This window comes from Lutra lutra, chromosome 11 (assembly GCF_902655055.1).
Source record: "Lutra lutra chromosome 11, mLutLut1.2, whole genome shotgun sequence".
NCBI lineage: Eukaryota > Metazoa > Chordata > Mammalia > Carnivora > Mustelidae > Lutra > Lutra lutra.
In genome coordinates, this window is record NC_062288.1 from 56022946 (window position 1) to 56045102 (window position 22157).

A 22157-nucleotide genomic window follows, 5' to 3' on the forward strand; every position below is an offset into this window, starting at 1 on the left:
TCAGTTGTTTAAACATCTGTTTTCGGCTCAGGTCATGATCTCGGAGTGCTGAAACAGAACTCCGGGACAGGCCGCGTGCTCAGCAGAAAACCTGCTTTTGCTCTCCCTCTGTCCCTCCCCCCAGCTCATCTCTTTCTCACACTCTCTCACTCTCAAATAAATAAAATCTGGAATGATGGATGGAAGGAAGGAAGGAATGGTGGCTTCAGTCTTGGGCAATGTCAGGGCCTCATCATGTACAACCCCTCAGATGAAGATAACTAGCTCAGATTATTCTCCCAGACAGTGAACTCTGGGGAAACATCACTCTACTTTTATTGCCCAACCCCAAAAGGAGAACCTAACATGTCCTTTGCAACATTTCATTTACATAACTAATGAGTCTTCCGTTTCTTTCAGAGAAGGTACTCCTTTCGGTGTCTGTAAATACTTTTTAGGAATTTTGATTATTTAGACTGGAGAGTAGTAGACAATGAGATTAGGAAAAACTATCTTTGACAAGTCCTTTCCTAAGGCGTTGGCAACTTATTTGTTAAATGCAGAAAGACATTCCTTAAATTTAGGAAATGGGGCCCATCTGAGATACTAAGTAAGAAGAAACCATGTTCTTAAAGGTGCTGAAAGTGAAGTATACTGCTGGGACTCTGTCACTCCCTCACCCCTGTGTTGTTTGTCTAAGAAGGTGCCTCTGCAAATCCTTAGCACCCATGTTCACCTCCTTCAGGGCATCTGAGGACCCAGGTCTGCTAGAAATCAGGAGTACAAATGTGGCCATTCTACCTTTCTGATCACACCAAAAATCTGCTCTTCAAGTATCTCAGGCAAGGGAATGGGAGGTAAAAAAGCAACAATTTCTCCTACTTCCCTTCTACATTCCACCTACTTGGAGAAAAAAACTACCTGATTCTCCAGCAGCAGGTCCTTCAAAAAGTTAGTGTCCTCATATTTTTATTGGCCAAAAACAAACACCTCAGTGAAACAGTTGGCCAATCCAGTGCCCCTACATGCTTTATCACCATCCAAAACGACATGATTAGAAACCGTTTCAACCCCTGCTTGGCACAAGCAGCGCGGAAGATACACTACAGAGAACCAGAACGGAATCCCCTTCTGATAGTTCAATATATAGTGGCATAAAGAAAATATAAACAATACATGAATACAAGGAAAAAATTAAAATGTCATAGTGGAATGAATAATTAACAATCCAGATACAAATCTGATAAAATGCCACAGAGCATCACATTCCATGTTTCCGTCCTGGTCCCAGATTCTGTCACCCCTTCAGTGACCTCACAGAAAATAGCCTGTCAGACAGGGAAGGAATTTTCACTTCTGGGTTATAACTCTCACTGAAGGGTACCTGGGTGGCTCAGTCAGTTAAGCGTCTGCCTTCAGCTCAGGTCATGACCTTGGGGTTCTGGGATCAAGCCCTAAGTCAGGCTCCCTACTGAGCAGGGAGTCTGCTTCTCCTTCTCCCTTGCCCCCCCAACCAAGCTCATGCTCGCTCTCTTCCTCTCTCTCAAATGAATTAAAACACACACACACACACACACCCCAAAAACAAACAAACAACTGTGAGTGAATATTAAGCTCTTGGTTCCAGATCTACCTTCCAACTTTTTCAATGCTAGGACTCTACACCCTCTATCACTCCTTTACCCACAGTTCCCTGTTACTTTCAGAGACTGGAAGACAGGACAGGCTCTTTCCCATTTACCAGCTGTTCCTATCAGCAGTGCATTTCAGTCTCCAGCTGCCATGGGCACTCCTAGAACCAGCTTCATCACCTCCCTTCTCCACCATCGAAGGCACCAGCCATAACCCTTGCTCAGAGTCTCAACTACTCAGGACTCTCCCTCCAAGTTTCGAAGATCAGAATCTCAGCCTTTCCATTTGACCCCTTAGCCTTCAGAGTGGTAGCCACACTCCCTGCAGTCACCACCTATGGATTCCCTTTTTGCCCTTTCAGTGTCCTAGCACCTAGGTAATCCTTTACACTCAATTTCCCCTGGTGAAAAACCTAGTGTTTTCTGAGCTCCAGGAGGGACCTAAGAAAAGCCCCAGAACATAGGGTTAAGAGGACATGAATTTGAGGGTGCCTGGGTGGCTCAGTCGGTTAAGCGACTGCCTTCAGCTCATGTCACAATCCCATCGTTCTGGGATTGAGGCCCACATCAGGCTTCCTGCTCAGTGGCGAGCCTGTTTCTCCCTCTCCCCCTGCTTGTGCTATCTCTCTTTCTCTTTGTCAAATAAAATCCTTTAAATTTTATTTCTTTATTTGTCAGAGAGAGAGAGAGCGAGCACACAAGCAGGCAGAGGCGGAGAGAGAAGCAGGCTCCCCATCAAGCAAGGAGCCCGATGTGGGACTTGATCCCAGGACTCTGGGATCATGACTTGAGCCGAAGGCAGTGGCTTAACTGACTGAGCCACCCAGGTGTCCCAAAAAAAATTTTTTGACTTAAAAAAAATTATTAAAAAAAAAAAAAAAAGAGAGGAGGTGAAGTTGTTGCTCATGTCCCAGCTAAAATGTCGTGTGACCTTACACGTACCAGGCATTTTCACAGGCTTTAGCACACATCATCATATTACTGTTCACAGAAACCCAATGAGGTGGCTGTGATCATAATCTGAATGTTAGAAATGAAGACAATGAGGCTCAGAAAAGTTTTAAAACCTGCTCAGAGACCACACAACTAAAAAGTAGTGGAGCTGGGAAACAATTCCAGGTCCAACCCCAAAAGCCACCTGCAAAAAACTAAGGCTTTTCTAAATACTTCATGCTGCTTTGAAGGATTATTGACGTGATTCACAAATAACTTACTCTAAGTATATGCTTGTTTGTTACCTTTTAGGTCTTAGTTCCTGACCGTTATTTTCCCTTTTAACATGCCCTTGTTTGACTAGAACAGTATCACATGTCCTGGAGAATGTCTCATATTCTGGATTTGACTAGCTGTATCTTCATGGCATCGTTTAAAGTTGTGCCTCCACTGTCTATACTTTTGGTGATTCAAAGTTAGACTGAAATTGAAAGCAGCCAAATCTGTTGTTTTTTTAATTTTATTTTAAGGTAAGAATATTTCATCCGTGTTTCCGTGTATTTCCTTACTGCATCCAAACAGGAGGCACAAATGCTTGGCCACTCCACTGTCAGTGAATCTAAGATTAATGAGTGGATTCAAAGTTTAATCCCTCCATTTCACAGGGACCTTTAAATCCAAAATCATCACTGTCTATAAGGCTTTGGCACAACACCGCCAACATCCTCAGTGTGTACAAATAAAACGTTATACAAAGTGACTCATCTCAAATAGAAAATAACAGATGGAGTTCATTTAAGTCTTCAAGTAAAAGAAAACATCCCAATAGCTCATTCTACTCCTGACAAGCCCTCAGTAATTGTTTATTCAGTATTTCAAACATTTAAAGAAATTTAAGGGGCGCCTGGGTGGCTCAGTGGGTTAAAACCATTGCCTTCCGCTCAGGTCACGGTCCCAGGGTCCTGGGATCGAGCCCCGCATCGGGCTCTCTGCTCAGCGGGGAGTCAGCTTCTCCCTCTCTCTGCCTGCCTCTCTGCCTACTTGTGATCTCTGTCAAATAACTAAATAAAATCTTAAAAAAAAAAAAAAAAAGACTAAAAAAAATAAAGAAATTTAAGATCAAAGGTCAAGAGTTTCAGAGTCCAATCTTAAGCATCTTACAGTTCAGTATTAGTTCTTATTTTTTTGAATCCTGCACATATCACAGAGATCACGTGCCCAACTCCACTTTACTTCAAAGGATTTGGAAGGAGGGTAAAATGAAATACGAAAGTTAAGAAAAAGTTGGGCACAGCAAATATTTATTCTCATGAATTAAATTTTATCCAGAATGAGAAAGAATAAGGTAAATTAAAAGCTTGCGAAGCCACTGAAAGACAATAAAGTAAATGCTTCAGAAGCTAGTGCAATCCAAATTTGAAGAGATGCTATGAATGAATTACTAGAGAACTGCCCCTTCCTGCAGCATCAGCGTATCAATGCTAGCACTCCTGTAATTCACTTACTGAAAACTGGCCACTACCATTTGACTATTTTACTGAAAGCTACATTATACAAGATTTAATTCTCAAAACAAAAATCATGTTTAACATGGCCCATGTTAAAATAGAGGGATCAAAGAAATAAATCAATAAATAAAAATACAATAGGGGAACCAAATCAATAACCTTGACTAGCACAGAACTTGATTTCAGCACCCATCCTCCAAGCTGGTGAATTTCCTAAACTGAAACAGGAAAATGCCTTACGTTTAATCTTAAAAGTCACTGTCTTTCATCTACAAAAATATACTTTTTAAACATCCTATAACTTGGAAAATATTTAGCATAAACCAAAGAAACAACTCCTTCAGCAAAGATTAAACTCTTACATTGTTCTGAAAATAAATGCTCTCTAGAATATTATGAGCATAAATTATTTGTTACCAACTGGGACCTTGGGAGAATCACACCTCAGACCAACCTACCTTAATTTACCACCAAAGAAACCTTCAACCATACTTTGCATTTTGGTGAAGGTTTTGGGCTTAGTAACTGTCTCATCAAATGTCATTTCGGAAGACTAATGTGAAACACACCAAGCTAGCTACTCTTGACTTTTATATTAGAAAATATATAAAAGCTGAGCAGTTTTCCCTGTACCACCTCTCCAAGGTAGGTTTTAAGAATTTTCAGGTTCCATCATCAGGAAGATTCCACTTTTTTTTTTTTTTTTTTAAATCTCTCGACCACTGGTGTCTCAAATTCTTACCATGACATCATTATTATGCTTTGGAAGTTACTGACAATGTCTATTCAATTGTGCTAAATGGTTTGTTTATACACAGTCGCTACAGTGCCACCATCTGAGCAAAAGAAAGCAGAGTTCACATTGTAAAATAAAGCATAAGTAGCAGGTATGTGTCTTTCAAAATTCTGCTAAGGAGGAAACTTCATATTTAAATATAACTGGTGAACTTATCAGAAAAATCTCAAACAAGATTCTGTTAGGATGGAACCAAGTGAGGAAAATCACCCAAAGTACATCAAAGAGCAGATTTTTTAACAAAGATACTATATGCCCCTGCAAAAAAAGACCATAGCAAGACAGACAATACATAAGAATTTTGTGTTCCAGGGACGCCTGGGTGGCTCAGTTGGTTAAGCAGCTGCCTTTGGCTCAGGTCATGATCCCAGCGTCCTGGGATCGAGTCCCACATCGGGCTCCTTGCTTGGCAGCGAGCCTGCTTCTCCCTCTGCCTCTGCCTGCCACTCTGTCTGCCTGTGCTCACTCTTGCTTCTCTATGACAAATAAATAAATAAAATCTTAAAAAAAAAAAAAAAAAAAAAAAAAAAGAATTTTGTGTTCCAGCACAATCCAGAGTTGGGGGAAGGAGAGAAATGCTTGGAAAAACTAACAACAGTAAGCTTAAATACAGAAATCTTAACTTTAAATATGTAAATTCTTACCTCCCACTGTAAGTGAGGTGGGATATTCCGTATCTGAAGTTTCCGGATCCTGCAGAAGAATTAAAATGTTTTATAAAAGAAAAAAAATATGAAAGCAAAAGACATTAATAGCCAACATAGATTTTTTTTGAAGTTATTTAACATATAAACTTTTTACTAACTACATACAAACCAATGTATAATAAGAAAATGCAGCCCAAGGAGGAAAAAGGAGACCAAGCTGATCACAGGATCACATTAAGACTATTTGGAGATCCAGCATCATTGGATTATTACAGTTTATTTTAAAAGCTACTAAGGGACACCTGGGTGGCTCAGTGAGTTAAACATCTGCCTTTGGCTCAGGTCATGATCCCAGGGTCCTGGGCTCAAGTCCCACATCAGTCTCCTTGCTCAGCAGGGAGCCTACTTCTCACTCTGCCTCTCCCCCTACTTTTGCTCTCCCTCTCTCACTCACTCAAATAAATAAATAAAACCTTTTTTAAGAAATCGTTAAAAGCCACTAAAATTAGTTTTTAAGTTTTTTTTTTTTTAAGTAATCTCCACAACCAATGTGAGGCTCAAACTTAAAACCCCAAGATCAAGGGCTGCATGCTCTACTGAGCCAGCCAGTGTCCCTAAAATTGGCTTTTTAAAATTATAATATTTGAGAAACACTTCACCTGGTGACTATATTCTAAATTCAAACCCTCAAGCCTCAAATTAAGCATACCAGGACACAAACAAATCCATACAATAGTTGTTCTTAATCTGAGATCACAGCCAAGGGGTATAGATAGATACAGTGATATAGATGGGGCGATAAAGATCACCTATTTATTTTCCACTATCCCCTAACTGAAAAAAATTTTTTTTCCAAGATTTTATTTATTTGACAGAGAGAGACAGCCAGAGAGGGAACACAAGCAGGGGGAGAGAGAGAGAGAGAGAAACTGGCTTCCCACTGAGTGGGGAGCCCCATGCGGGGTTCGATCCCAGGACCCTGGGACCATTACCTGAACCCAAGGCAGAAGCCCAACGACTAAGCCACCCAGGTACCCACTAACTGAAATTTAGTACCTCCTTTAATTGTGAATGTTGCATTAAACTACAGTAGAATCACACTACTTGTAATTTTGACATTAATATATATCAGATATTTTCATATCACATTAACTTGCTGCAGATTTTTATCATCTACACCCAATGCTGTGAAGTTCAGATGTGTTGCCAGAACTTATTATGTAAAGCAGTACATATTTACTACCAGTTTTAACATTTTGTTAACTGTATTTCAAAATAAGTGATTTCCTTCATAATCCTATGTACTTTACATTATGCATTGAAAAACATCCTATGAGGTCTGTAAGTTTCAGGCTACCAAGTACAGAAAACATTAAAAATCCCTGACTAACCTTACTAACACTGTATCTTAACTAACTCAAATTAAGACAAAAATTTAAAACAAATAGTTTGAATTTTCTAATTAGTAGTTACATGAAAGATCTTTAATGAATGTATTTAGCTCAGTATTACTTATTGAGTACACCTAAACTGATAGTTTCTACAGTCATTATATAATGCTCAAAAATGTTATCTAAGGTTTCTGCTTTCATTAAGTTCATGAATTTTTGTTAAGCCTAAAACTTTTCCAATTGAAATTGGCATTTGAGGGACGCCTGGGTGGCTCAGTTGGTTAAGCCGCTGCCTTCGGCTCAGGTCATGATCCCAGTGTCCTGGGATCGAGTCCCACATCGGGCTCCTCGTTCTGTGGGGAGCCTGCTTCTCCCTCTGCCTCTGCCTGCCACTCTGTCCGCCTGTGCTCGCTCTCTCTCTCTCTCTCTCTGACAAATAAATAAATAAAATCTTTAAAAAAAAAAAAAAAAAAGAAATTGGCATTTGGGGGGCCCCTGGGTGGCTCAGTGGATTAAGGCCTCTGCCTTCAGCTTGGGCCATGATCCCAGGGTCTTAGGATCGAGTCCCACTTTGGGCTCTCTGCTCAGCGGCGAGCCTGCTTCCCCCCTCTCACTCTGCCTGCCTCTCTGCCTACTTGTGATCTCTCTCTATCAAATAAATAAAATCTTTTAAAAAAGAAAAAAAGAAAAAAGAAATTGGCATTTGGAAATGTGCATCCTCTCTTTACTGGTCAAAAATGCTGTCAATTTGTCTCCTTACCTACTCAAACTTGCTATTTGAGTTATTTAGCATTTTTTATATTGACTTGTATATATAAAACATTTCATCACTATGATGGCTTAATTGGTTTTATTGACACCTAATATAATTCTAAACATCTCAGCATCTTACTTGTACGAATCTTTGTGTTATACATTCAACTCTTAGCTATTATATCTATGTGTGTAAATTGGATATTGCCTAACTCATTGTATGTGTAATTATTAACATTTAGTTTTCAGGGGCGCCTGGGTGGCTCAGATGGTTGAGCATCTGCCTTTGGCTCAGGTCATGATCTCAGGGTCCTAGGATTGGGCCCCACATCGGGCTCCTGGCTCAGTGAGGAGTCTGTTTCTCCCTCTTCCTCTCCCCTTGCTTATGAGCTCTCTCTGTCTCAAATAAATAAATAAAATCCTGAAAAATAAATAAAAGGTAGCAGTTTCATTATGAAAAAAATTAAGTTTTCATATCTCAATACCCCCCAAAATCCCCAACCTTAGTTCAAATGCCTATATATATATATATACATATATATATATGCATATATACATATATATATGCATATATACATATATACCTAGGTTAAATATTATACACAATAATATTTAATATAATGCATATATACTCTCTTCTACCCCTTCCTTCAACACTGCCGGAGGGAGAAAGGAAGGAAGAGATATTAATTATGTGCAATTATAATATAGGTGCCACACACAAATTCATACCAGGAATTTTTAGTCAACTATCCATTTAAGAAAAAAAAATGACTAGCAATTGGGCTTAACATATCAAGTGAAATAATTAAATTACTTAACTTCTAAAATTAGAAGTTTCCCTTCCCTGGTCAAGTAATCATTTATTTTGAAATACCACAACAAAACACAACTTAGACTACATCCATAACCTAGTCCTTTCTTCCTTGCATTCCCCTCAAAGCATGAGAACAAATACATGTCAGATACCACCTATCCCCTAGGGAACTATAAAGAACATGTAGATTAACCAAACTCAGGTACATTCTGTTTGTAATCATAAACTAAGGAGGAAGGAAAAAGCAGTTTTATATTATTTTTATGGGACAGTAAAACAAAGCACAATCATCAGGGACAATACAACAAAGAGATGGCAAGAATGTCAATTTAAGAAAGAAATTTTCAACCACCATCTCAGTCTCAGAATTTACAATGAAATAAATGCTAAGTCTGAAATCTGTTTGAAATAACTCATGTGCTAACAAATGCTAAAGCTGCAGGACACATACTATCTCTGTTTTTAGATAAGTTTTCTACTTCCCAAAAAAGCCTTTAAAAATATACTCTACTGGGGCACCTGGGTGGCATCAGACTCTAGACATCAGCTCAGGTCTTGATATTGGGGTCATGAATTTGGGCCAGGAGTTGAGCTCCACACCCAAATTTACATACACACACACACACACACACACACACACACACACACTCCCCCCCCCCCCCCCGCAAGATGTCTAATACACAAGTTACACAATTGCTATATATTGCTTTAGCTAGCAAAAAGTTGCTCAACATTGTATAATATTTACCCTGCGTAACCAAGGAAGTAAGATTTACTACATACATGTAAGTACACATATGCAAGTACTAAGTCTTTTTTTTTTTTTAAGATTTTATTTGAGAGACCAAGAGGGAGAGCAGAGCAAGAGCGAGAGAGCAGAGCAAGAGCACAAGTCCAGAAGGCAGAGCCAAAGAGCAGAGCAAGAAAGAGAGCAGAAGTGGGGCGGAGGGGAGGGGGGGCGGGAAGGGGGCGCCCCCACCCCGCAAAGGGAGAGGGAGAAGCAGGCTCCCCAATGAGCGGGAAGCCCATGCGGGGCTCAATCCCAGGACCCTGAGATCAAGGACAAGATCCCAGGACCTGAGCCGAAGGCAGACCATTAACTGACTGAACCACTCAGGCATCCCTGCAAGTACTAAGTTTTATTCAAACACCCGTCAGTAAGAATCAGCAGCACAGTATTAAGAAACTAAGTATTCATGCCCATTGACTCTTTCCCAGGCATATATATATTATAGAAATTTTCCCCCAAAAGTACACATTTAAGGGAATATACAGAGTTTAGGTCAGCTAGCAGGTGATTATTCATATCACAAAATAAATACCACTTCACAGGGCTCCCAAGAAATTCTTTAAATACAATACCATCTTTTGTACATTGGAAGTAATCCATTACCCATGTTCTCCCAACACATTCTTCAAAATGTATATCCAACGCCATTTACTTATTGGAAGTTACTCCAAAATAATTATTTCCCTTAAATGGCTGTCCAATTTCCATTATCTGATTCTCTCAAGTTTCATTTTAGACAAACACTGGGATTATTTTCATAGTGTTTTCACATCTAGAGTTGTTCTTTCCCACTTACAGTAAAGTTATCTTAACCTCTGCAGTTTCTCCCCTGCTCCTAACCCCATGCTCCCTCCTCAACAGTCCAAAAGCCAAAAGGCTCAACATTAAAAGAGACCAAGCAAAGGCATGAATTCTGACCATCCAGCACATAAACACAAACTTCTGACCTGGCAAGTCCTTGAGAACACCCATCCCTCTGCTGCACTCACCGCGTTAGCCGTGCACAACTAAAGCACTAGATTACCTGCGTGCTCCCTTCCGCAGTACATCCACTGAAATTGAAGTAATACAGAAAAGATCAGCCTGGCTCCTGAGCAAGGATGACACACAAAATTCATGAAGAATTCCATATTTTTTAGAATTTGAGAGAGAGAGAGAGAGCTTGTGTGCTCACGTGTGCCTAGGAGTGGGAAGGGGGGGCAGAGGGAGAGAGAGAGCCGCACAAGCACCTCCAGCAGACTCCCCACTGACAGCAAGGCTGATGTGGGGCTCAACCCCACCACCCCGAATTCATGACCTGAGCAGGAATCAAGAGCTGGATGCTCAATCGACTGAGCAACCCAGGCGCCCTGCATTCCATATTTTTCTAAGTTTACTGTATATAAATTTTCCTTGTTTTTTTTTTTTTTTTTCCTGCTCAGTTATTATGTTTTTAGATTTTCCCTAATAATACAAGTAAATCCAGGGGTGCCTGGCTGGCTCAGGTGACAGAGTGTGTGACTCTGCATCCCAAGGTCATGAGTTTGAGCCCCACATTGTGTAGAGATTACTTTAATCATTTTTTTAAAAGATTTTATTTATTTGACAGAGAGATCACAAGTAGGTGGGGGGGGGGGCAGGCCCCCTGCCTAGCAGAAAGCAGGATGCCAGGACCCTGAGATCATGACCTAAGCTGAAAGCAGAGGCTTAACCCACTGAGCCACCCAGGGGTCCCTAGAGATTACTTTAAACAAATAAATAAAACAAGTTTAAATTCTATTTAAAAAATAATACAAGTAAATCAAGTTCATTCATATTTAAAAAAAGAAAAAAAGACTATTACCTGCTTTACTGATCTCCCATCCCAGCTTTTGAAATTAGGTTATATTTAGCTTTGATTCTAAATAGTTAAGAATCAAGAAAATCAATACGAACATATTTCTAACATATGATTATGTAATCACTCAAATTCAGTTTAACTCTCAGCAAAGTGAGCTCGTGTTCTACTCCACCTAAAGTACACCTAAGTAATATCAGGATTAGATGCCGTAACACAGAAACTAATTAATTAGGCCGCTTCACTCTCTGTTGTGCTCAGAACCTGAACAGTGCTTGGCACCTAAGAAGCACGCAACTGAGAGTTACATTAAAATTTGTTACAATCTGTACTTGGGGGAAAAAAACACAAGATTTTGTGATCTTGGCAATCAGAAACTACTAGCATTTCCAATGATTTTCCTACAGCTCATAAGACTGAGAACAGCACCAGCACGTGTTCTCTCTAAACAGGAAAAGAAACTATAAAACCATCACTGCTCCTCAGAGTGATTTACAGAAATTCCTTGGTATCAGATATCTATTCTATTTCCAACTTCTTAATAAATATCCTTGTACAGTTGGTTTATTCCTATCAAGATACTAAGGAGGGGCACCTGGCTGGCTCAGTCAGTAGAGCTTGCTTCTTGTGATCTCGGCTTTGGGAGTTCAGGCCCCACCCTGGACACAGAGCTTACATTTAAAAACAAAACAAGGAGCACCTGGGTGGCTCAGTCGTTAAGCATCTGCCTTCAGCTCAGGTCAGGATCCCAAAGTCCTAGGATCGAGCCACACATCAGGCTCCCTGCTCAGTGAGCGGTCTGCTTCTCCCTCTCCCATTCTCCCTGCTTGTGTTCTCTCTGTCCAATAAACTTTTTTAAAAATAAAAGATAACCAAAAAACACCCCAAAAAGACATGTGTGGACTTGATCTCTCTTAGGTCTTCAACCTTTTTGCCATTTATTTGGTGGAAAGGTCACAAATCCTGCATCATTACTCATTGTGGATTTTATCCATAGTATCCTTTTTGTGTCATTTTCAATAAACTATTTACTATATTGAATTTGATATACGTTTTATCTTTTGTAATATAAAAATATTACACATCTATGAATCCACCTACCCAAATAATTAGACCAAGACAATCAAAGCTACCCATGCTTCTCTCCCACCCCAAATGCCTGCCTCCTGGAATGGACATCAATATTTGTAGCCCTTTCGAAATGAATTTTAAAGGGACTCTGGGTGGCTCAGTTGGTTGAGTTAAGCGGCTGCTTTCAGATCATGGTATCAGGGTCCTGGGATCAGGTCCCATGCTGGGCTCCCTGCTCAGTAGGAAAGTCCATCAGTAACCCAAGAGAGCCATATACTGCATTTGGTTGATTATGATTCTAGTCTCATAATCCACATGGTTTCCTTTTTTTTTTTTTTTCCTTGCAACTTACGGTGGGGGGGGCACAAACCTGTCATTTGTCCTATAGTTTCTCACTGCCTGGATTTTGCTAATTATAGCCCTATGATGGTATTTAATATTCTCCTCCATCCCCTCTGTAATTAGATCTGAAGATTCCATTTGTTTTTTTTTATTGCTGCTTGTTTGGGGAGAGACAATAATATACCATAAGAGGTGTCTTATACTGGGGGCACCTGGCTGGCTCAGTCAGAGGAACATCCAACTCTTGAACTTGGGGTCCTGAGTTCAAGCCCCATGTTGGGCGTAAAGATTAAATAAATGAAACTTTAAAAAAAAAAAAAAAAAAGGGAAGATAAAGAGAAAGTGACTTGTACTTCTAAGAAGAGATGTCTGTCTCTAGCTATCCTCCTGTGATGTTGTAATCACCAACGATCACTGCCCAAAATCCATTATTTCATTCAGGATTGAAAGTGGTTTTCTCATTTATGTCTTCTGTGACTTTTTTACTCAGCTTGAGTTCTTCCATGAAGAACAACTTTCCCCTGTCGAATACCTGGATACTGCGAACAGAGTCGGTACAGTGAAGACAGGATAAATCCTCGATTCTTGCCCTTCTGCAGATGGTTTTGTGCTCTTTATCACATCCCCTCACTCACCTCTGATTGCATCCACAGTGTAGAGAGACCCCTGTACCATGAGGCTGCCCTGCCTCCCTCCACCCCGAAGCACACATCTTACACATCTCTGTTTTACCTCAGAGCTTTCTCCAAAGCCTCAGAAGAGTACAGGAGGAGCCTGGAAGCAACGGAGAGATGAAACCCTCAAGACAATCCAGTTTACAAGGGAAGGGAACTAAGCAGCAGATAAAGGCCCATCTTCAGCTAGGAGGGATTCTATACATTCCTCTAAGGTCCACCTTCCTTATGGCAATCTCAGTAAAGCACCTTTCGTTGGTTTTTCTTAACTCCCCATAACACTCTCCCCATTCCCTCACTCTTGCTTCCTGGAATCCTGTCCAAAATAAATCAGTTTCATGCAAATCTTCATCTCCATCTCTTCTCCCAGGAGTTCAAAGACATGGCTATTTCAAACTTTTCAGAATAATAAGTTGGTGCTCTGGCACTGTCCTAAGATAACCAAATGTTTACTTCTTTTCTGTATCATCATAAATTCACAGAGTCCTGGGTATGTGCAATGCATCAATCCATTGCATTAATTCCTCCTGATGCTCAAATTGCCCCATCTTTGGCTAGCCAGTGCAAGCTTCTTCATACTCACTCCTGCACCTTGTGACAAGACTCCAGTCATCTCTGACTGCGCCTCTGCTTTCTGTTATGACATGATAATCCGGGTTCAACTGGTACATCTCCTAGTCCCTCTACAATCAGCTTTTTATACATAAACTGCTAGTCCTTATTATTAGTCAGAAATAATACACTGAGACACAATCTAGTCACTAGAGTGCTCATTAAGTTGCTCATTGCTCTTAGGCCACAGCTGGAAAACAGACATTCTGTTTCAAAGAGAAATAAACCATGTATTCTTGCAGATTATTTCCAATTCAAATTTCAGATTACTAGGTTGTTGCCAAGTGTCTTTCTTATTTGCGTCTTTACTTCACTGTAAAGTTTGATAGCAGCAAAGAATATAAACAAGGAAATGCTGTTACGGATGGAATGCTTGTGTCCCCCCAGCCTCCCCAAATTCCTACGTTACAGCCCTAACCTCCAACACGGCGGTATTACAAAGCTGGGCCTTTGGGAAAGTACTCAGGCTTAGTTAGATGATGTCATGAGGATGGAGTCCCCAGATGATTACTATCTTTTTTTTTTTCTTGAAGACTTTTTTTAGAGCAATCTCTACCCTGAACATGGGGCTCCAACTCACAGCCCCATCAAGAGGTGCATGTTCTTCTAAGCCAGCCAGGCACCCCAGGATCACTATCTTTGTGAGAAGACAGACCACAGCTCTTTCACTGGTACATGCTGAGGTGAAGCCATGTGAGCCACAGCACGAAGGCAAGAAGGCATCTCTCCACAGGCCACGAAGAAAGGGCTCTTACACCAAGAACCGAAGCATCTGACTGCACTTTGATCTTGGACTTCCCAGCCTCCAGAAAGGTGCTTAAGAAATGTCTGCTGTTTAAACCACCCTGTCTGTGGTACTTTGCGAAAGCAGCCACACTGCCTAAGACAGTGTCTATCTCACTCAATCTTCACAGTCAGCACTTTATCGATTAGGAAACAAAGCGTAAGTGTAACCTGCCCGAATACTAACTGCTCAAGTGTAGCAGGGTCAGTACCAATCCCCACACTTTCTGGCCGGAGACTACTCTCTTAACTACACTATATTCAATCACTCATTTCACTTATAATCCAACCAGTTTCCGTAGTGTAGTGGTTATCACGTTCGCCTGACACTTATAATCCAACCAACAATGTAACCATATCGAATGACTTCAGAAAGATTAAAAGGATGTAATTTTTATTACACCCTCAAGGTCAAATATAGGCTAACCTTATGCAAAATTTTCACTTTATCCCACTGCTTTAAACCAAACAATGATCATTACATATCAAGACTCAATACTGACATTAAATGGACAAAGTCACATATTATACCAAGAAAGGAAGACAGCAATGCTAAAAACATAGCTAACTCAACTGCCTCAAGATAGCAGGAAAACTGCATACACAGGCACCCAGACATTTAGGAAGCCAGACATTTCATAGTAAGTCCTAATGCAAGAAATAAAAATGTATTAACTTGCAATATTCTGTCCAAATTACCTACAAATCCTGAATGTACATTTTGTTCATCTTACTTCCCCCAAAAGGCTCTGTTGCACTCCCTTCTTTCTACCAACACTTATACAAATTAAGGAAATCACTTATTTCTCACTTCATAGTAAGACTGAGGCTCTCATCACAATCTAACAGGCTAACACCAGCAGAAGGCAAGAAGAGAAAACCAAGTGTAACTTGTAACAGGTTTCTCTCTGCCTTGTTTCTTTAGGCAAGGAAGTGGGATACACGGTCCACATTTGGACCAGTCATCTTCCAAAAAGAAGGTGCATGTAGAGCAGTACAGTGTGGCCTCTTTGACATACCACTTGGAGGCACTCTGTACCAACCACAGACTATCATTCCAGCTGGGCCAACCAATTCAACCTATACCCTAAAAGGAATTTGTTCAACCTGGCCAAATTCAATATTGCTAACTACTTATATTAATAATAGCATTCAATGTGTTATATATATGTACATATATATCATTTGATTTTATAAGTTATGAATTAAGTTTTTTAAAGAAGTAGACCTTTTAAAGGTCTACCTCAATTTTTAAAGAGTTTAATACACATTGCTGATTAAAAGTAGCAACTGGCATTAACCTTACCTCATCACTGACTTGACAGTCTCTTATCAAAGCCTCTGACTCAAGGATTCTTTTTTTTTAATTTTTATTAACATATAATGTATTATATGCCCCAGAGATACAGGTCTGTGAAGGATTCTCTTATGTTTCCTCATACAAAGCTGTAGCATGCTCAAAGACCTAGCCTTAAATTTGTAAATAGAGAAAACTACGAAGCACCCAGAGACCCAAGTAAAAGGGACCATTACACACTCTGGCTGGAAGAATCATGGGTGGCTTTTGATTTTTTTGGTTTTTTTTTACAAATAAAACTTCCTTATTGTTGAGGGGGAAATCAGCCTTATTTCCAACCTGTGTATAGAACCTAAAATAAAGCAAGAGAAACCAGTTCTAAATTCCAACAGTTCTAACTAACTCTGTAACATCAGTGCTCTCTGCCAAAGATTTTATAGTCTAGCAGAAGAAACAGACATTTTAGGGTAGTCTTAAAGAAGTGTCAGTAAAAACAGAAAGGAGGGAGCAACATGGAAATTTAGGAGTAAATCAAGTAGAACTAAGAATCTGTTAAAGGGGTGCCTGCGTGACTCAGTTTAAAAAGTCTGACTTTGGCCCAGGTCATGGTCTCAGGGTCCTGGGATCAAGTCCTACACTGGGCTCTCTGCTTAGCAGGGAGTCTGCATCTCCCTATTTTGCTTCCCCCTACTTGTGCTCTCTCATTTGCTCTGTCAGATAAATTGATGAAATCTTAATGGGGCACCTGGGTGGCTGAGTCACTAAACATCTGCCTTCAGTTCAGGTCATGATCCCAGGATCCTGGGATGGAGCCCCGCATCGGGCCCTCTGCTCAGCGGGAAGCCTGCTTCTCCCTCTCCCACTCCTTGTGTTCCCTCTCTTGCTGTGTCTCTCTCTGTCAAATAAATAAATATCTTAAAAAAAAAAATTATGAAAAAATAAATAAATAAATAATTTTCTAAAAATTAATGAAATCAATAAGAATTAAAGTGCATGCGGGGCGCCTGGGCGGCTCAGTGGGTTAAGCCTCTGCCTTCGGCTCAGGTCATGATCCCAGGGTCCTGGGATCGAGCCCCTCACTGGGCTCTCTGCTCAGCAGGAAGCCTGCTTCCTCCTCTCTCTCTGCCTGCCTCTCTGCCTACTTGTGATCTTGGTCTGTCAAATAAATAAATAAAATCTTTAAAAAAAATAATAAAAATAAAGTTGCACACCTTATCTTCATCTATGTAGAATAGTCTCACAGCCGTAACTGTATGAATGAAAACTTGACCAAAGCCAAGGGTACAGGCTGGTAGAGTCCAAGAAAGGCTAAATGTTTTTCTGTGTGCTGTTCCTATTACTAATGTTTGCTAGACACACTCCTATCTCTCTTGTAGGAGACAATGTCCCATCAATGAAGAATATAGTCAAAATCCTTACACTTCCTTAGGATAAGTGCAAGGCAATACAACAGAACAGTGTTTGTTGTTTGTTGTTGTTTTTTAAGATTTTATTTATTTACTGGACAGAGAGAGACACAGAGAGAGAGACAACACAAGCAGGGAAAGCGGGAGAGGGAGAAGCAGGCTTCCCGCCAAACAAGGAGCCAGATGCAGAACTCGATCCCAGGACCCTGAGATCATGACCTGTGCTGAAGGCAGATGCTTAACAACGGAGCCCCCAGAACGGTGTTCTAAAATAGTTGATTTAATAGGACAAAAATTCCTGAATAAAGATTTCTGTAGTCTTCAATCTGAATCTAAAACTTGACTTTAAACAAAAAAGTCACCACCAGTATTTCAACCAACCACAGAAACACATGCAGTTGAACATTAGGGAGTTACTATTTAAATAAAAAGCTCAATGCCTGGAAAACTCAAAAGTATAGCATTAACACAATATACCAAATTACACATATCTTCCTTGAAAATTAAGGAGATCACAAGGAAATACTCAGATACAAAATGTCTAATATGTTTGAGTCACACTGAAAATTAATCATTCCCCCCACCAAAAAGCAAATTACTCATTCCCATATTTTTCCAGTTAATTTTATAAATACTGATACATTTTTTCCAGCAAGACTCATTTTTAAAAAGTGATTTTAAAAGCTGTCTGAATTAAAACAATTCTGGCCAATGGAATAACCACTAGCTGCATGAGGCTGGAAATGTGGCCAGTCCAGTCTGAATTGATTTGTTCTGTGAGTATAAAATTTAACAGACTTTGTAGACTTCATGCCAAAAAAGGTATAAAATCTCTCAAAAGGGGTGCCTGGGTGGCTCAGTTAGTTAAGTGTCCACGTGATTTCAGCTCAGATCATGATCCTGGAGTCATGGGATCAAGCCCTATATCAGGGTCTGTGCTCAGTGCGGAGTCTGCTTGTCACTCTCCCTTGGCTTATGCTAAACTTTTTGGCCAATTACATTAACATGGTAAAGAAGACCAAGAGTTTCTTCCTTTGAGAGGGGCACAGGCTAGCTCAGTTGGAAGAGCATGCAACTCTTTGAGCCCCACTTTGGGTGCAGAGATTACTTAAATAAATAAAACTTAAAAAAAAAAAAAGCTTTATGATAATTTGTGTTTTTTCTTTAGAACTTCAGTAACTATATTTCACATTTCCAAATTATATTCTTACTTCCAATTACAATCCGGGGGGGAAAAAAGGTGACAAATTTCCAAGCAGCGATGGTAAAATCTAAATGAACTTAAAGAACCCAGATGCTAGAAAATGCAACAGCTCCACTTTCTGCCGTATTTAGAAGGGGACATGTTAAAACTGCCTATCATGGGTGCCTGGCTGGCTCAGTCAAGACGATCTAACATGTAGTATCATGCTTATAATCCGTTTGATTGGGGCACCTGGTTGGCTCAGTTGGTGGAGCACACAACTCTTGATCCAGAGGTCCTGAGTTCGAGTCCCAAGTCAGGCACAGAGATTCTTTAAAATAGTAATAATTTTAAAAATAATCAGTGTAATTATACCCAAACACACACTATCTATGACTCACATGTCTAAAACCATGAAGGACAGGCTCTCAAAAGAAGAAACTCTCGGTCTCCTTTACCATGTTAATGTAATTGGCCAAAAAGTTTAGCATAAGCCAAAAAGAGGTGGGGCACTGAGCACCAAAGGTATACAACTATACAAGGCTCTCACCTTTGCACAGTACATACAGTACATAGCCTCAAGTGTACCCACAGCACATCTACTTGCCCTCAGGCATTCTCTGTAATAGTGACACCAAGAGTTTAAAGTGGCCCTTTCCATCCTGCCGTCCAGCCCTTTCCTAAATATTTGTTCTAATTCTTAGCTTTACTATTAGAAAAACTATCACAAACTAAATGTGTCATTAGCAATCTGTACAGGGCATTAAAATTTTAGTGGGCTGGGCTTTAAACTTTAACACCTTATAAAAATGTTGGAATAAAAGCTTATGCATTTTCGGGGCACCTGGGTGGTTCAGTAGTCAAGCGTCTGCCTTTGGGTCAGGTCATGATCCCAGGGTCCTGGGATGGAGCCCTAAGCCGGGCATCCGGCTCCCTGCTCAGCAAGAAGCCTGCTTCTCCCTCTCCCCCTCCCCCTGCTTGTGTTCCCTCTCTCTCGGTCTCTGTCAAATAAATGAATAAAATCTTAGGGGAAAAAAAAAAGCTTATGCATTTTCAAAACACTTAAAAGAACAAGTTAAGTGGTAAAGCACTTTAATTAATTGCCTGAAGACAGACTGGTAGAAACAAATGCAAAATGTAAATCATCAGAACAGGCCATCCACCAGGGGGCAGCACACAAACACACCCTTAATCACAATTTGTCCACTTATCAGGTCATTTTTTTTTTAAAGATTTTATTTATTATTTATTTGACAGAGAGGCAGGCAGAGAGAGAGAGAGAGAGAGAGAGAGAGAGAGAGAGAGAGAGGGAAGCAGGCTCCCTGCTGAGCAGAGAGCCCGACGCGGGACTCGATTCCAGGACCCTGAGATCATGACCTGAGCGGAAGGCAGCGGCTTAACCCACTGAGCCACCCAGGCGCTCCCACTTATCAGGTCATTTTAATTCTCACCCAGGCTTCGGAAGGGTTGGGAAAGAACCTAAGTCAAAGTTTTAACTTTTTTTTTCAAAGTTAAAAAGAGTTTCAAAGAGGTCTTACATACACTTACATTTAGCATACTCTACTGATGATTAAAACCAGAACACATCTTAAATTTGAGACTACAATGTCATTAACAAATATTTAGGACTCTGATTCCTTTCCCTACAGATTTATCTGTTGGGACAGCCTTTAAGTATTTATTTACCCCTATGTTTAGAACTTAAGTATTTCAGGACCTGGGAAGGCTTTAAATATAGAAAGTGGGAAACTAGAAACTATCACAATTCTATTTTCACTTTGATACAAGCAGAGAAAGCAACAGAAAAAAATGCTGTATATGTAATTTGGTTTATCTCTTCAAAAGCCTGTAAATTCAGAGTCTTGACAGTTAGGAGACCAAACAAATAGGATCAAAACAACCAAACAACCAAATCTAATTTACTTATAACACACAGACATATTAAAATTCTATAGACAGAGGGCGCCTGGGTGGCTCAGTGGGTTAAGCCGCTGCCTTTGGCTCAGGTCATGATCTCAGGGTCCCGGGATCCGAGTCCCGCATCGGGCTCTCTGCTCAGCAGGGAGCCTGCTTCCCTCTCTCTCTCTCTGCCTGCCTCTCTGTCTACTTGTGATCTCGATCTGTCAAATAAATAAATAAAATCTTTAAAAAAAAAAAATTCTATAGACAGAAAAGACTACAGAATCTTAACAGCTCCCACCCACCTCATCCAGAAACTGCAAATGATCAGTCTGAAAGATTAAGTGCAGCACTGCATTTAAAGTTACTACCAATTAAAACAACCGCTAAAAAGATGCTAATGCACGTTTTGTATAAATTTGTTTTAAGTGAATAAAATTACCATAAAATGTTAGTCTTTCTCCTTCAAAAGAGAAAATAATGCTTTTCTGTCTCCCTACTACCTGGGCACACGGGTTATAACTGGCAGGGCTCAATAGTTAAGATGAAAGAAAAATCGAACTGCAAATAAGCCAAGAGGTCAAACTGCAAATACCAATAGCTTTAAAACAGTCTCTTGAAACAGATTTATTATCAGTTGGCTACAGATTCACGGTATCTTGGGAATTTTAAAGTTTTGTTCAAATAATGAAGAACTGGGGCGGCTGGGTGGCTCAGTGGGTTAAATCCTCTGCCTTCAGCTCAGGTCATGATCCCAGGGTGCTGGGATCAAGCCCCCGCTGCATCTCTCTGCTCCGCAGGGGGCCTGCTTCCTCCCCTCTCTCTCTCTGCCTGCTTCTCTGCCTACTTGTGATCTCTCTCTGTCAAATAAATAAAATCTTTAAAAAAAAAAAAATGAAAAACTATTATTTTTGAAATTATTAATTCGCCATTTTTGTGTTTGCTTCATTACTGGAGTAACAAAAATTAATACATACTCAAACTTTGCTGAGACCAACCCCAGATTTCAAGAAGTTATAAGGTTTCAAAGTCAATCAAAAAGTTTCAGTCCTGCAGTATCTGGCCAGTTCAGTCAGAAGAGCATGTGACTTTCAATCTTGGGGTTCTAAGTTTGAACCCCATGTTGGGTATAGAGATTACTATAAAAGAACAAAATATTTTTTGTTTTATAAAAGATTACTATAAAAGCACAAAATCTTTTTAAAAAGTTAAGTATCTATTTTAGGTTTTAGGTATTTTGAGGTTATTTTATAAAAACATCCACCTAGCCTACTGACAAATTTAGATGGAGGATAGCAGTATTTAAATCAAATTAAAACTAGTTACCAAAATTGTATGATTAACCAAGCCATTAGAAAGCATTTTAGTGAAATTTTAACATTTTAGTAAAATTTAACATTTTTAAGATTGCACTGTTCTAAAAAAATTTTTTTAAGATTAATTTATTATTGGGGGGCAGTAGAGGGAGTGGAAGAGAAAGAATCCCAAAGTAGACTCCCCACTGAGTCCAAGCCCAGTGCAGGGCTGGATTCCTCAACTCTGAGATCATGAGCAGCAATAAGGAGCCAGAGGCCTGAGCCACCTAAAAGAAAATTTTTTAAATGTAATCTCTACCCCTGTGGGGCTCCAACTCATGACCCTGAGGATCAAGAGTTGCACACTCAATGACCCAGCCAGGAGCCCTGCACTATTATAAAATTTAGAACTAACTCTGAAAAAGTTAAACATTCACACAAATAAATCAAACATAACCAAACCTCAAATGTAAGATCTATGTATTTTGACAGTATAAACAGTGTTATTTTTAAGATAAACTTAAGTTGAAGACA

At 40.0% G+C, this 22157-nt stretch overlaps 1 protein-coding gene and 1 non-coding gene across 5 annotated transcripts in view; one reads left to right on the plus strand and one right to left on the minus strand.

The window, feature by feature from the left end:
• Positions 1 to 22157, minus strand: part of IGF2BP3 (insulin like growth factor 2 mRNA binding protein 3) — a 141953-nt gene that overhangs the window by 97511 nt on the left and 22285 nt on the right. For all 4 annotated transcript variants that reach the window (XM_047694118.1, XM_047694120.1, XM_047694119.1 and 1 more), the window contains one exon: positions 5492 to 5540. In XM_047694118.1, the coding sequence (XP_047550074.1) occupies positions 5492 to 5540 (49 nt within the window). The remainder of the gene's footprint in view (positions 1 to 5491; positions 5541 to 22157) is intronic.
• Positions 10274 to 10381, plus strand: LOC125081509 (U6 spliceosomal RNA). The gene has a single exon (XR_007121714.1). It is a non-coding gene; the product is annotated as a U6 spliceosomal RNA (small nuclear RNA).